The 14,209-nt window shown below is 48.2% G+C and overlaps 1 protein-coding gene across 1 annotated transcript in view; it reads left to right on the top strand.

The window, feature by feature from the left end:
• CACNA1E (calcium voltage-gated channel subunit alpha1 E) overlaps positions 1–14,209 on the top strand; it is a gene marked incomplete at its 5' end in the record, with an annotated part of 365,198 nt that overhangs the window by 92,757 nt on the left and 258,232 nt on the right. Inside the window, 2 exons of the mRNA XM_079916590.1 lie at positions 3,342–3,447; positions 4,301–4,440. Coding sequence (XP_079772716.1) covers positions 3,342–3,447; positions 4,301–4,440 — 246 coding nt within the window. The remainder of the gene's footprint in view (positions 1–3,341; positions 3,448–4,300; positions 4,441–14,209) is intronic.

Raw genomic sequence — 14,209 nt, 5'->3', positions numbered from 1 at the left:
ACCACTGGACCGCCAGGGAATTTCCTGAGGTTTTCAGAATTTCAAGCCAAAGGATCACTGCTCTGAGTGGGTCCTTAGCCATCAGACTGCAGGCAGAGGATTTGAGTCGGGAGGATGTGGGAACGGGGTCTTCTCAGAAACTGAACTACCAAGGCCTCACCTAGATTCTAGCCCCCTGGGCCATAGGTGGTACCATTTGTTGCGCCCTCGTGAATTCTCGGCCCTCCAGACACCTGTCTGGCCACAGGAAGTCTGGCTCGTCAGCCTTTCTCCTGCACTGAGCGCGCTTCATGGTAATGGCCAAGGAGCTAGCCCTGTGTCCCTCAGAAGCCTCATCTATCTGCACCTGGACATTCTGGGCTAGGTGAGCTTACCGGTCCTAGCAGGGAGCTGTATGCTTAGACTGTCTGGCCAGGAGGATACAGGTGTGGAAGTGGGCATGAGGAATGGGGCGACAGAGGGGCTGCAGCAGCCCAAGTGGGCATTGCTGGGTGGAAAGCCTTGGAGATGCACAGCCAGCGGGAGCTGCCTTGCCTGAAGGTCAGCAACTAAGAGCTCCTTTACTTTTGAGTCTGTGCTTGTCCCTCGAAGGTGTTCAGGAGAAGAAGCCTGTCCCCCCAGTAGATCAATGAGAGTGCGCGACATCTGCAGCTTGAATGTGAGCATGCGTGTCCCCGGTCCTGCTTCCCAGGTCACGTGCTGGGCCCCTTGGACCTGCCCAGTAGCCTTCTGAACTTGTGTGGGGCCTTCCAGCCATGGCAAAGGGCTGGCCAAGCCTGACGCTTTGTGAATATTTTTGTTAGAGACCAGGACAGGGCGTGAAGTGGGAGAGGCATTAATTTCACTCCCGTCAGAGCCGCCATCCTCGCATCCCCCGGACCCTTGGGAACTGTCCGTGAGCTCTGCCCTTTGTATCAGGGCTCCCCAGATGTGTTCCTATGAACAGAATCCCCAGGAGAGATGCTCTGACAGCAGGGTTATATGGTGAAGAAGTTTGGGAGTGCTGTGTCCTGTTCCCAGCCCCCTTTGGGGGAGGGGTGCATGCTGTGTACAAGAGTATTAAAGGCTGCAAGCACCCTGCTGGGAGGACACCTGCTCACCTTGACCGAACCCAGGCTTTCCCTCATTTGTTTGACTGCAAGTCCTTGTAGCACTAGTATCCTGTGGCCTGCATCTTAGAAACATGTCCCAAGTACCCTTCACTTCTTTTGCCATTTGTCATTGGCTTGCTGTCGTGTTCTTGGTTCCCTATCTGTACCGATTCCCTAGGGATGTTCTCAGGAAAGGGCATGGATTCCTGGGCCTCCACTTCTGCCATGTTCCCGTCTTCATTTTACCATTCGGGTCTGGGGAATTCTGGGTGTCTGAACCAGGCCAAGGACAGGCTAGCCTATTCAGAGGGCTTACGGGACACCAGATCCTGGCGCGGTCCTGGTCATCCTGCACTTGTTCAGAGCGCTGGATTAGAGCCCATGATGGGACGGAGGAGAACTCCCCCTGTGCTTGGTGGGCACTGGTACCCCTGGGCGAGCTGTGTGTGGGGACTTGTCACAAGAAAGTAGGCTTGTTAGTGCGGTGGGCATCTCTGGTGTGTATTTGCTGGCATGTTTAGCTCTCAGGGGCCATGCTCGGTGCCCAGAAGGACGGAAGGAGGAAGAGTGGCGAGGTGTGCTGGGGGACTTTGCGTGTGGTGAGGCTCCCCTCTGACTGAGAGGGTTTCAGCCAGCACAGTAGGGTATGGGGGCAGGAGGCTGGCTCTTGAGGTCCTCTGAGCCCCATCCATCCAGTTTTCAGATCCGGTGGCTGGGTCCTAGAGGCCAGCAGAGCTGTCCCCAGGGTATGAGTCCCGTGTGAGTGTTGGGGTGTGTGGGAAGGGAGGGTGGCCAGCTGCTGGAGAACGGGCTGTGACTCAGGGCTGCATGGGGGCAGGGGGCGGGGAGCGGTGCTGCTAAGTGAGAATGAATAGTTCTGGAGGCTCGGATGCAGCCGGCCATCTCACCCCCTGAAGCCTCCCATTCCAGCACCAGGACTAGAGCAGCCGCTGGGGCAGCTCACATCTTGCACGTACCACCTCTGCCCTAACCCCTCTCAGAGATGCCGCGAGTGCTTCTTTGCCACTGATGTTCACCGGCACACATGTCCTGGTGGGGATGGGGAGGCGTGGGGGCGTGTTTATGATTTGCCCTCCTTCTGTACTCCCTAGGGAGGGCTCCGGGCCCTACATCCTACACAGCCAGCTTGAATGTGTGGGGAGACAAGATCCCTTCCCTTTCCTCCGCTTTATCCAACTTACTACTCATCTCTCCCGCCTGGATTCCAGAAACTGCCAGATCCCAGGTTGCTCAGCAAGACCAGTGGCAACCGCTCACTTCTGTCTGTCACAGCCATAGTTATAGAACGAAATCCCACGTGCAGAGTGATCCTGGAGCCGGTGATTCCCTCTCTCTTTTCTAGAAGTCCCCCTCTCCTGCCTTCCCCTGGGCTTACGGCACAACCTTTCTGCGGGAGTCAGGGATGCTGGCACTCGAATCGTAGTCCTGTTTTTCAAAAAGTCGCAGGGAGCCCACTCACCTGTCTTCAGAAAAATGCAACAGAAAACGAAGCCTGAATTCATTATCCATTCTTTTGTAGTTTGATTCCTAGAGGCCCCGACTTTGCTGCCCTGAATGCAGACTAATGATTTGTCTGTCTGTTTCTTATAGATGTAGACGCTTAGGAGAAAGTAAGGTGGGACAAAGCCAGTTTCTCCTGGCCCCATTATAGATTTTCCTGAATTGGGTATTAAAAGAAAAGGGAGCTCATGGAGAGAATTGTTCCTTTTCCAAGGGCTCTTCTTCTATTCATTCGAGCAGAGGTTCTAGAAGAGGGCACTACAGACGTGATTCCCCGAGGCAGCAACGAACAGCCACAGCTGGATCCTTGCTGAAGCATCATTATACAGTCCAGTGGTTTGAAGACTGAGAAGAGCGGGGAGCCTGCAACAGCATCAGTGTTTCTTCCTCCCTTCGTCCCACTTCCCTTTTTAGTCCTGGTTAATTCCTGGATATGTCACTGAATTCACTAAGTATCTGGAGCGTCTCCCGTATGTCTAATATATTATTTATTGGCTACACTCTTTCTTTTCTTGAGAAGATACTTTGTGTTCAGAGCCTAATCAGAAATGCTTACAGTTCCACATGCTGAGGACCCTCCACTGTCCTACCTGCCTGTTTGCTCACATCAGTCATGCAGACTGCGCACAGTGTGGCTTGATAAAGTTTGTGTATTGATGTACACAGCCATCTTGGCGGCTGTGTCCCTCTCTCTTCGGTGAATCTGTTTCTTAACTCCTCCTTTCCCACGCCGTTTGAGTACATGATCTTGGCCACCATCATTGCCAACTGCATCGTCTTGGCCCTGGAGCAGCATCTTCCTGAGGATGACAAGACCCCAATGTCCCGCAGACTGGTAGGTGCCTCCTTCCTTCTCATCTTTCTTTCCCCCTGTTCTTCCTCTTGCCTGGGTCCCTTCTCCTTTGCTTCTTCACCTGGCTCCCTTCCCTTCTGTACAGTTCTGTGAGTTTGTTCTTTGCCGAGGGACAAGTTGGTAACAAGTCCCATTGGGATACATAAAGACAAGAGGACTGACCTTTGAAATTCCTGCTCCCAGGAAGTTCTGTGTATACACTGCATGGAAGCCAGGCAAGGAGAAAGGGAGGACACGGGGTCCACACACACTTCTCTCCTCTTTCTGAGGGACTTTGGGAGTGAGAGGAAGAGGGAGAGTAAAGGAGAGAGCATGAAGGATGCTCAAAGCGTATGTGCATTCACTGTTCCGAACTTCCTAAACGTTTGTCCGTATTCTCTATAAAGAAATCATCCATGTGTCTAAAGTATTCCCTCTAAAGAGGGCAAACAAAATGCCTGAAATCCAAAGGTACGGGTAGGTGGCTCCAGCCTGATAACCCATGGATGAGAAAGAACTCTTAAGCTTCCAACGTAAGTGAAGGCCAGCAGTGGGAAAGCTGACCCCTTCAGGGCAAAGCCAGCACCGTTGGCCATTGTCGTGGGAGGATGGCCGGTCCTGGGCATGAGACCCACGTCCATCCATTTCTGCAGCTGGCTTCCCTTGCTCTTGTGCTCTCCGTGAGTCCCGCAGCACCCTCACCTGTACCTGGGGCTGGCTCAGTGCAGACGTCCAGGTGTCCTGTAGGAGAGAGGAAATGTCAGAGCAGAGAGGATAGCTAGCCAGGGGTGCCTTGGCCTGTGTCTCATGAAGCACAGTCCTCCTCTCACCAGCACCTCTGTTCTTCATCCCACAGGAGAAGACAGAACCGTATTTCATCGGGATCTTTTGCTTTGAAGCTGGGATCAAAATCGTAGCCCTGGGGTTCATCTTCCATAAGGGCTCGTACCTCCGCAATGGCTGGAATGTCATGGACTTCATCGTGGTCCTCAGTGGGTGAGTCCTCTTCCTGTCTCGTCTTTGTGTGTGGAGGGGCCTGTGGGGGGAAGAAGCGGCTGGTGCGAGGAACCTGGGGGTGGGAAGGCAGAATTCGGTGGAGGAAGAAGTTCAAGGGTGAGATTCCCACGGGGCTGAGCCATAGATGAGCCACCTGCAGGGGGGTGCAAGGACTCTGGAGACGCACGTGGCATTCGGCAGAGGCCGTGGACCCAAGGTCTGGCCGCTGCTGCTTCTGGTTTCCCATTCTGTGTTTGGCTAGGGATGCAGAGACGTTTCCAAGTGAGTCTTTTCACTACAGCAAGCGGCACCCCCCACCCAAAATGGGCCAGAAGATGCCATTAGGTGCAGTTTTCTTCTGGAGGTTGGAAAAGACTCGAAGTATATTTTTTGAACTGATAATTGAGACTCGTGTCCTGACAACAGAATTCTTTATGATTTACAGATTTATACATATTTATTATACGAGGAGGTGTAAAACTGAATCACACGAAAATGTCTGACAACGCATCCCTTTGGAAATTAACATAGTAATACTGCGTTGTGTCATGAGCAGCATATATGATGGCAGTACATTTAGTTAAATATCCGATAGTCATTCTTTTGTAAATGAATATCGTATACCTATACTGGGGTTGATCCAGCGCTGTTGGCAGCATATGCAATGGACCTTGGGACTGGTGTTGATGGGCGTTGCCTCCCTGGGCTTCTGTGGCTTCTTGTGTGTCTTTGTATCAGGTTGCTCTTGGTACCTGCAGGGGAGGGGAGTAGTCCAGGCCAGGTGGGTCCTGTGTGGGTGTGGCAGCAAGGGGTGTGGCATGGAAATTCCCTTACCGGGCTGCCCAGTTGTTCAAACCCGTGAGGACAAGATGAGAGTGGAGTAGAAAAGTGAGGAGTGGGGAGATAGGAGCTACCATTATGATTGACCAAAGGCAGAGGGGAGCAAAGAGGACCTTCACCCCCCACCCCACACCCAGGGAAGAGCCAGAGGAGTGGGCGTAGGTAAAATCTGACAAGAGTGAGTTTGAGACTATTTGCATCTCTTCATTATGTCTTCTGCAATAGACATAATCCTCATATGTTTAACCTTCATGTCAACTGTGATTAAGTGAAGGGGAAAAAGTTGAAGGGGCAATTGACTAGAATGTATAAATGGAAGCTCCCAAGCATCGAACCCTTTAATATAGGGAACAGATAAGTAGACGGAGATGACTCTTTATGTTTAAAAACGTCTGTTGCCTTACAGAAGGATTTTCTGAAGGTTATTTTTCTAAAAGAAAATTCTACAACTGCATTTAAAATGTGATTTAGTGTATAAAGTTACACCTTCTGCATAGTGTTTCAGAAGTACATGGTCCAAGACTGCAGTACACCTGGATGATGTTTTGTGGGGTTTTCTCCCCACCTTAACTGAAGTATGATTGAAAAATAAAAATTGTATATATTTACGGTGTACAATGTGATGATTGGATATATGTATACATTGTAAAATGATTACTGCCATCGAGCTAATTAATACATCCGTCACCTCTCATAGTTACTTTTTTTGTTGTATTTTGGTGGTGAGAACACTTGACATCTACACTTTTAGCAAACTTCAAGGATGTTATACATTATTATTTACTATAGTCACCATGGTGAATACTAGTTCTCCAGAACTTATTCATCTGTAGCTGAAAGTTTGTACCCTTTGATCAGTATCTTCCCTTTTCCCCTACTCCCAGCCCCCGGTAACCACCATTCCTTCCTCTGTTACTATGACTTCAGCTTTTAAAAAAATTAGACCTCACATAGAATTGAGATCATGCAGCATTTGTCTTTCTCTATTTCACTTCACATAATATCCTTCATGTTCATCCATGTTGCAAAGGGCAGGATTTACTTCTTTTCAAAGGCTGAATAATATTCCTCTGTGTGTGTGTGTACCTGTATCACGGTTTCTTTATCCATTCACTCATCGATGGAAATTTAGGTTGTGTCCATATCTGGCTATTGTGACTAATGCTGCAAGGGACATGGGATTGTAGCTATCTCTTCAAGATAATGATTTCATTGTCTTGGATATATATCCAGAAGTGAAATTCCTGGATTATATGGTAGTTCTATGTTTAATTCTTTTGAGGAAGTTCCATACAGTTTTCCATAGTGGCTGCGCCAATTTACGATTCCCCCAACAACGCGCAAGGGTTCCTTTTTCTCCACATCATCACCGACAATTGTTATCTTTTGACTTCTGCTAATAATTGGGTGATGTTTTAAATGTCCCTAAAATAAATAATATATACTCTACAGGTAATCCCCAACTTACGATGGTTTGACGTATGATGTTTTGACTTTCCGATGATGTGAAAGCAATGCGCGTTCAGTAGAAACTGTACTTCGAATTCTGAATTTTGATCTCTTCCTGGGCTAGCGATAGGCAGTATGATACTCTCTTGTGGTGCTAAGCAGCAGCAACTACAGCTCCCAGTCAGCCCTGAGGTCACGAGGATAAACAACCGATACACTGACAACCATTGTATACCCATACAACCATTGCGTTTTCACTTTCAGTATAGTATTTAAATAACATGAGATATTCAACACTTTCTTAAAAAATAAGCTTTGTGTTAGGTGATTTTGCCTAACCGTAGGCTAATGCAAGTGTTCTAAGAACGTTGAAGGTAACTCGGCTCAGCTGTGATGTTCACTAGGTTAGGTGTATTAAATGTTTCCAGCTTATGATGGCTTTACCAGGGTGTAACCTCATTGTAAGTCAAGGAAGATGTGTACAGTAAAAGGCCTGAATGAGTCTGAGTCATTTTAGAAATATGATTCTGTCTAAAAGAAGAGGACTGTAACGTATATGGACTATATGCTATAATTGCGTGAATTCTTGGTCTCATTGAGGCCTATGCGTGTCAGAGGCCATTTGAAATTTCTCGTCTAGTCTATTTATTTTTATTTTAAACTATTCTATGTTCATTAAGGAAAATTTGGAAAATACAGAAAAATCAAAAGAAAAAAAACAGTCACTGATTAAGAAAAATTCCTGATTATTTTGTGGTCTTTCCTTCCATCCCCTCTAACGCTAAGCTCTCCTTTCAATGCCTGTAATTGCGCTACCTTTTCTCAGTATAGTATGGGCATAGTACATATTACTCCATATTTTGGTAAAAATCTGTAAGGACTGATCAGCAGTTTGTTAAATAGATGTACCGAGCTTACTTCTCCATGTTTGCACTTATCTGAGACTTAGGTTGCTTTCTGGTTTTGGCTATTATAAATAATTATTAAAGATACTCAATGTACATCTTTTGGATGTCACATTTTAAGAGACATTTGATAGGTTGAAGTACTTCTAAAGGAGAATCTGCCTTTCTGGGGTGGGGCCTGGGAACTAGAATGGGTGAGGGAAGGTAGAGGAAATGGGCCAGCCATTTGATGGGACGAGAGAAGGCTGGTGGGAGCCATAAGCACTGCCTTCAAATGAGGGTTGCCAGGTGGTTGAAGGGGCAGATTTGCAGAGTCCTTTGTCAGCATGGCCAAGAAGGCCCTCTGTGTCCTCACCTGCGTGTGTGGGGTGCACACGAGTGCGCGCAGGTGCTGAGCCCTTGGCCAAGTCACTTGTTCTCTCTGCTCTCTCTCCCCCCAGCCCGGGCATCTCCCATGCTTAGTGGCTCTTCAAACTTTGCTGAAAGGTGACTGCTGTCCTTCTGAACCAATAGGACTTTGCCCCTGTTCTTCCTGCACCTACTCATTCTTTCTCTCCAGGGAGAGGGCTTGGCACTCTTGAGATCCGAGCTCAGGGTTGCGGTTCTACCCCGCAGGAATGGGTAATCAGATGTTGTCTTCTGTTCACACGATGCTTTCATCTACCACATTGCTTGGCTTCTAAAATGCATATTTCTCCTGCTGGAGCATCTCTAAAATCAGCCCGTGTCCTACAATCATGGCATGATATAGTTTAATTGACAGCATTTGTCTTTCATCGTAGTAAATAAAACCACGGGGCATCTTAAAACTGTTGGGGTCTTAGATGCAGTGAATATGTTGTAATACCAGCCCAGGGAAGCAGGCAGATCAGGCTTTAGATAGGAGTCATCCAGTACTCAGAGAGGTTAAGTGCTCAGTCCAAGACCACCAGCTCCTTGACAGCAGATACAGGAGTTGGAACTGTGCCCTTTGACCCAAGCCTGGTGTTTTACCTCTGCCCGGTGCAACCCCTCCTCTAGGCTTCCTGACACCTGCCCCTGCAGCAGCCCGTGCTGGCTGCTCTGACTTCTTACCTCAGCTCCAGGTGTCACCTCACATCCGCCACCGGCGCACAGGAGGAGTGACAGGTACTAGAGCAGGACACCGCCTCAGGCTGAGGCCGTACAACTTCTCAGCTCTCAGTGTGTGATGGGAGGTGGAGGGGTGGGGCCCTGAGGTGCCAGACAGCTGGCTCAGCCAGAGACCTTCCATCACTGCCTTTTGCTCAGAGATTGGGAGACCTGGGCCACCACATTCTGCCTGTACTCTCGACCTTCTAACCTTTAGAATCCTTAGGTCTGTAAGCTGAGGGAGTTCCATGGTTCAGAAGGTTAATTTATGTACATTATTCATCTAATCCTCATAATCCCCAAAATGGGATCTTGTTATCCCTGTTTTATAGATGAAGAAACCGAGGTTTAGAGAAGGTATGTGATATACTAGGAGGTACTAGAGCTGGGACTTGAGCCTGTATCTTCTGGATCCAAGTTCCTTCTTCAATGCTCATTTCCCCACACCATCAGTGACCTCACAACCTCACAGGCTCTGTGGTTCTGTAGCTCTGTGATTGCATGTTCCTTTGGCCCCCTTGAAGCAATGTGGAATGGGCTCAGGAAGTGGCATAATCAGGCAGATGTCCCTGACCCAGAGCTGAGGCTTCACCTTGAAGAGGACCAGAGCCCCATGTGTCCATCCTAAGACTTCTCTCTGTGGGCTTGGAATACAATCAACTCCCTGCTCTGTGGTTAAGAAAGCACGTTACTTAACTCTCATGGTTTAATACATAAAAACTGAACCCGAAGTTCCAGCTTGTTTCATTAATTGGCCTGTTCATTCATTCATTCACCCATCCATCCCTTCATTTATTCAACAAAACGTGTATTGTTGAATACTCAAGCAAATTCTGGGACTGAGAAACACCAAGGTTAATGTATTCTCATTTCTTCTAAAAGACAGTGGAATTTGCTATTCTTTTAACAAATTCTTACCTTACATAACTTGGAATCTCTCTTGTACTGGTAACAATTCAAGAGATGCTATTTCTAACCATTTGTTAGGCCATCTGGAGAATTCTAAATTACTCGAAGTCGTTATTATATATTAGTCTTAATAATAAGTCATAGGGCTTCCCTGGTGGCACAGTGGTTGAGAGTCTGCCTGCCGATGCAGGGGACACGGGTTCGTGCCCTGGTCCGGGAGGATCCCACATGCCGCGGAGCGGCTGGGCCCGTGAGCCATGGCCGCTGAGCCTGCGCGTCTGGAGCCTGTGCTCCGCAACGGGAGAGGCCACAACAGTGAGAGGCCCGCATACCGCAAAATAAATAAATAAATAAAATAATAATAAGTCATAGTCCCTGGACTAGATGGACAATGATAGCGGAGGATGAGAACTCAAAGGTACTCTTAACCCATGGGTAGGAACAGGGAAGTGAGGGCCAGGACTGTGTCTTTGAACCCTATTCCTGTCTGTGCCTGACCAGAGTAGGTACTTAATAAATGCTAGTAGAATGGAATCACTTGTTCCATCCCAGATTGTCTTGTCACCGATAGGATACAAAGGAGAGTGCTGGGGGCAGCCTGGGGCTGGCAGTGTGGAGGGGTTGCCTATTCCCAGTCCTGCCTCTTGGTCCGGCTGAGCCAGGCAGTACCCACATCTCTCTCATGTAGCTATGAGTCAGCCTGGCTGCTCACATCCTGATCACTTTATTAGAGAAATGAAAGCTGGGAACTCAGCCTCTAGGTGAGTAAAATATTGGGCTTCATATCATTTGGGCCTATTTACTAGGTTCGCAGTGTTACCTTTTGGGAATTGCTTCCTGGGTGTTGGGTGCAGGGTTGGGGTCAGGGCTGAATATTGAAGACCCAACTTCCTAGAGGTGGCTGTGGGTTGGGGGAGGCGTATGGAGAAAGAAGCAGAAGAATGCCTCACCTGGCATTTGCCATGTAATGAAAGCTTCCATCGATTGAGCTATATTGCAAAGACTGCATTTCTATCTATATCTGTATCTGTATCTATATCTATATCTTTATCTATATCTATACCTATTGTTCAGAACATGCTTTACTATCAGTTTTGCCAGCTTTTCTGGGGGAGATGACCTGTTTTGACTATTTTCTTAACTGCAAGAACATGGGTACAAACTCTGAAGAGTGGGCAAGTGTATCTGAGCCTGGGGCTCTGCCTCCTTCCTCTACCAAGACCATCACCCCAGGGCCCAGGTGATCACCTGTCCCTCTGTCTTCCTTCAAGTCCTTGAAGGGACATTGTCTTCCTTCAAGTCCTTCAAGGGACATTGTTGACGACCCACAATGTGCCAGGCACTGTGCTAGATGTGGGTGAGGCAGGGCTGAGTGTCCCCACCAGGAGGCCGCATGTCGTGAAAACCCAGAAGAAGGGCATCCAACCTAGCTCTGGGGACTGGGGCAAACTTCCTGGAGGAAGTAACATTGAAACTGGGATGTGAGAGGTAGGCTGTTAGGACTTAGACAAGGAAGGAGAAGAGCTTTTCTGGGAGAAAGAATGCTACATACAAATCCTTGAAGCTGAGAGAGAGCACGCAGGATGCTTCTGGAGAGTTGGCCAGTGGAACAGTGAGCGATGCTCGCAGAGAGGTCAGCAGGGGCCAGCCGAGGCCGTGAGGAGGAGCTTGTACCGTAGCCAGAAGGCAGTGGGGAGCCACTGAAGGCATTGAGCAGGGGTGGAATGATTAGTTCTAACTCAGTGCTGGATGCTGCACAGGTCTTTGTCATCCTGGAATTAACGCTGAGCAAAGGGCATGGAAAGGAGAGGGAAGCCATAGCTATACCCTTAGTTGCAGTTTGGGAGGAGGTGCATCACCCAGCAGGGAAAAGAAGGATGAAGGGAAGAGGGGACGGGGAGGAGAAGAGCCTGAGGAGATGCTGCAGAAGAGCTGGGAGCTGCTATTGGATGTCCCCAGCTTCTCACCAGTGGCACAAGCAGAGCCTGTTGGTAGGAGGACGGTATCTGGAGCTAAATATACATCGGTAGGTATTTTTAGAGGGTTTCTGTAAGGAGGCTGCCCTAATACACGAGTTTCCCGAGCAGCTAAAGATCGAGGAAAGCACAGTTTTCCTTCTCCAGCACCGTCTCTCCAGTGCTGAGAATGTGCGGGAGGTGTTGCGAACGCAGCCCCGGGGCCCCCAGCCCAATTTAAATCTCTGTGGTAATAGTATGATAACGCTTGGTATTTATATAGCATCTCCGTGCCAGTGAGCCTGGTGAGATTTTACAGACCTGGCTTTTACTCATCCTCTCTGCTCTAAGTGGGCGAAGCAGGAAGGTGGGGAGCAGGGAAAGGCTGGGTAGAGGGAGGAGACATTGGAGCTTGTCCTTTCAGAGACGGGGAAACTGAGGCTGAGTGAGGTGATATGGGGGGGCTGGGAGCTACTCAGAAGACCCGAGTCAGTAGAAGGAGACCAGGTCTTCTGTACCTTCATGCTGCCGTGGGGGTGCTTCGCTAGTCCTTAAGCTCCGCCTGCTTCTCAAGTGCTCTCTCCCAGCAGAGTTGGTGGCTGCTTGTCTGAAAGACCTCCACCTCCTCACAAGCTCCTCGTTCATTTCTAGCTTCACTTTGGGGGAACACAGCTGCTACTTGCAGCATCTCCATTTGTCAGAACATTAGTTCTCTTTTAATTCCATTTCCCTCCAGATGGGTGCATGATGGAAAAGATAGAGTTAGGATATGGAATTTGGATTCAGGGGAGAGGTAGGCAGAAGGCAAAATGTGGAGCTTGGAGGTCTCTTCTTCACTCTGTGCTAATGATAAACCCAGTTCTTTCAGGGAGACCCCAGATGAGAGTCCCAGGTAGTAGTTGACAGGCAGTTGAGCTGGGGTTGCTCCTTGGGTGGGAGATCATTTCTTCTTACATAGGTACTCTATCCTTTTTCTGTATTGAGAGTCATCGATGATTCATTCTGCAGGTATTTATTGACTACTTACTGTGTTCTGGGTGTAAGACATTGCTGTTGGGATGGTTTCTCTTTCCTGAAACATTGCTTCTTGTCGCCTCCATTGACTGATAGAAGCTCAAACTGGAGAGAACTGAGTGGGGGCCTGAATTGGTCTTGGTGTCAACAAGGGGGAAGGAAAGCCAGAGCAAGTGGAGGAAGGTCCAGACCCCCCGGGTGGTTTGGTTTCAGAGTATTTTTCTGGCTTTATATTCATTCAGGGTAACAAAGGGAAAGAAATGATGGCCAGATGCTTTCTAAGCCAGACCACCGCCCTGGGCCTGGAGCTGCCGTTGGAAGGCTGTTAAGTGCATACAATCTTAGGCATGTGCACGACTGTGTGTGGAAGAGCGCAGCAGGGGTGAAAATTCCAAGGCAGGATTGCAAAGCAGAGATGGCTATAGCATAAATGTTCATTCTCTAAATTTACAAGGGAGACTTGAGAATTAAAGGGAGTGTTTACATTTCCATTCTGTGGGTGATACACGTTTCCTCCTTTGGATAGAGCTTTTGTGCACTTCTGTCTGTACTGTAAATATAGTCCACAGTTCAGTGTGAAATGCGAAATGCAGCAGTACTATTCAATGTATGATTCCCTGAAGTCAGAAAATAGCAGGTGTGAGGAGTGCAGAGTGGTTAAGACAGGAAGCAGTGCAGATGCTGAAAGGAAAAAGAGGGTGTGCGGGGCTTAAGGAGAACATATAAAGGAAGCTTAAGTCTGAGGTTGCTAAAACTTAACCAACAAATTTTAGACCTGGGGGAATGATAAGTTTGTCCCACTTTCTGTATTTATTATTTCTCCCAGAAGAGAAAACTGAGACCCAAGTGGCTAAGCCACGTGTCCAGGGTCTTAGAGCTGGAACGTGGTGAGCGGGGACTTGGATACTGGTTTGTTAACTCCAAATCCAGGACTTGGTCGCAGTTATGCGCTATGCTCCCCGGCAGTCACACACACACACGCAACTTATATGGAAACATAGTTTAGTTTAGTGGACTAAATGATTTCAGGGGCCCTGAGTCCTGGTCCTGACGCTAATATGCATTCTCTTTCTGATACCTCAGTGTGATCCTGGGTGATACCTAAACCATCTCAGCTTTCCTCATGAAACGTCATTTATGAGATGAAGGTAGCACCTGCACGAGCTGCCTCACCAGGTCTTGTGACAAACAAATACAGTAACGACGATGCTGATGCCGGTGATGATGGCTCGCATTTTACCAGGAGCTCACATGTCTTATTTTAAATGTGGAAGCCTTCATACACTATTTGTCAGCCCTTGCATATATCATTTTAAGTAGAGAAACATAAATCAAGGCAAATATTATCTCCGATTTGCGGATGAGGAATTCAGAACTCAAAGAGGCTGTCACGTGCTCAGGGCCAAACACTGACTAAGGGGAGGGATCGGCATTTTCATCGTATTATCAGCAGTTCTAAAGCCCGTGTGATGTCTACTGTACAGCACAGCCGCCTCAGCAAAAGTGTTTGGGAAGACAATAAAGCAAAATACGAAATCAGTGAGCAGAAATACTTTGCCACCCAGGTCAGTGATATAATGAAGATAA

This window comes from Stenella coeruleoalba, assembly GCF_951394435.1.
Source record: "Stenella coeruleoalba genome assembly, chromosome: 1".
Taxonomy (NCBI): domain Eukaryota; kingdom Metazoa; phylum Chordata; class Mammalia; order Artiodactyla; family Delphinidae; genus Stenella; species Stenella coeruleoalba.
This window is presented reverse-complemented; position numbering and strand designations above follow the sequence as displayed.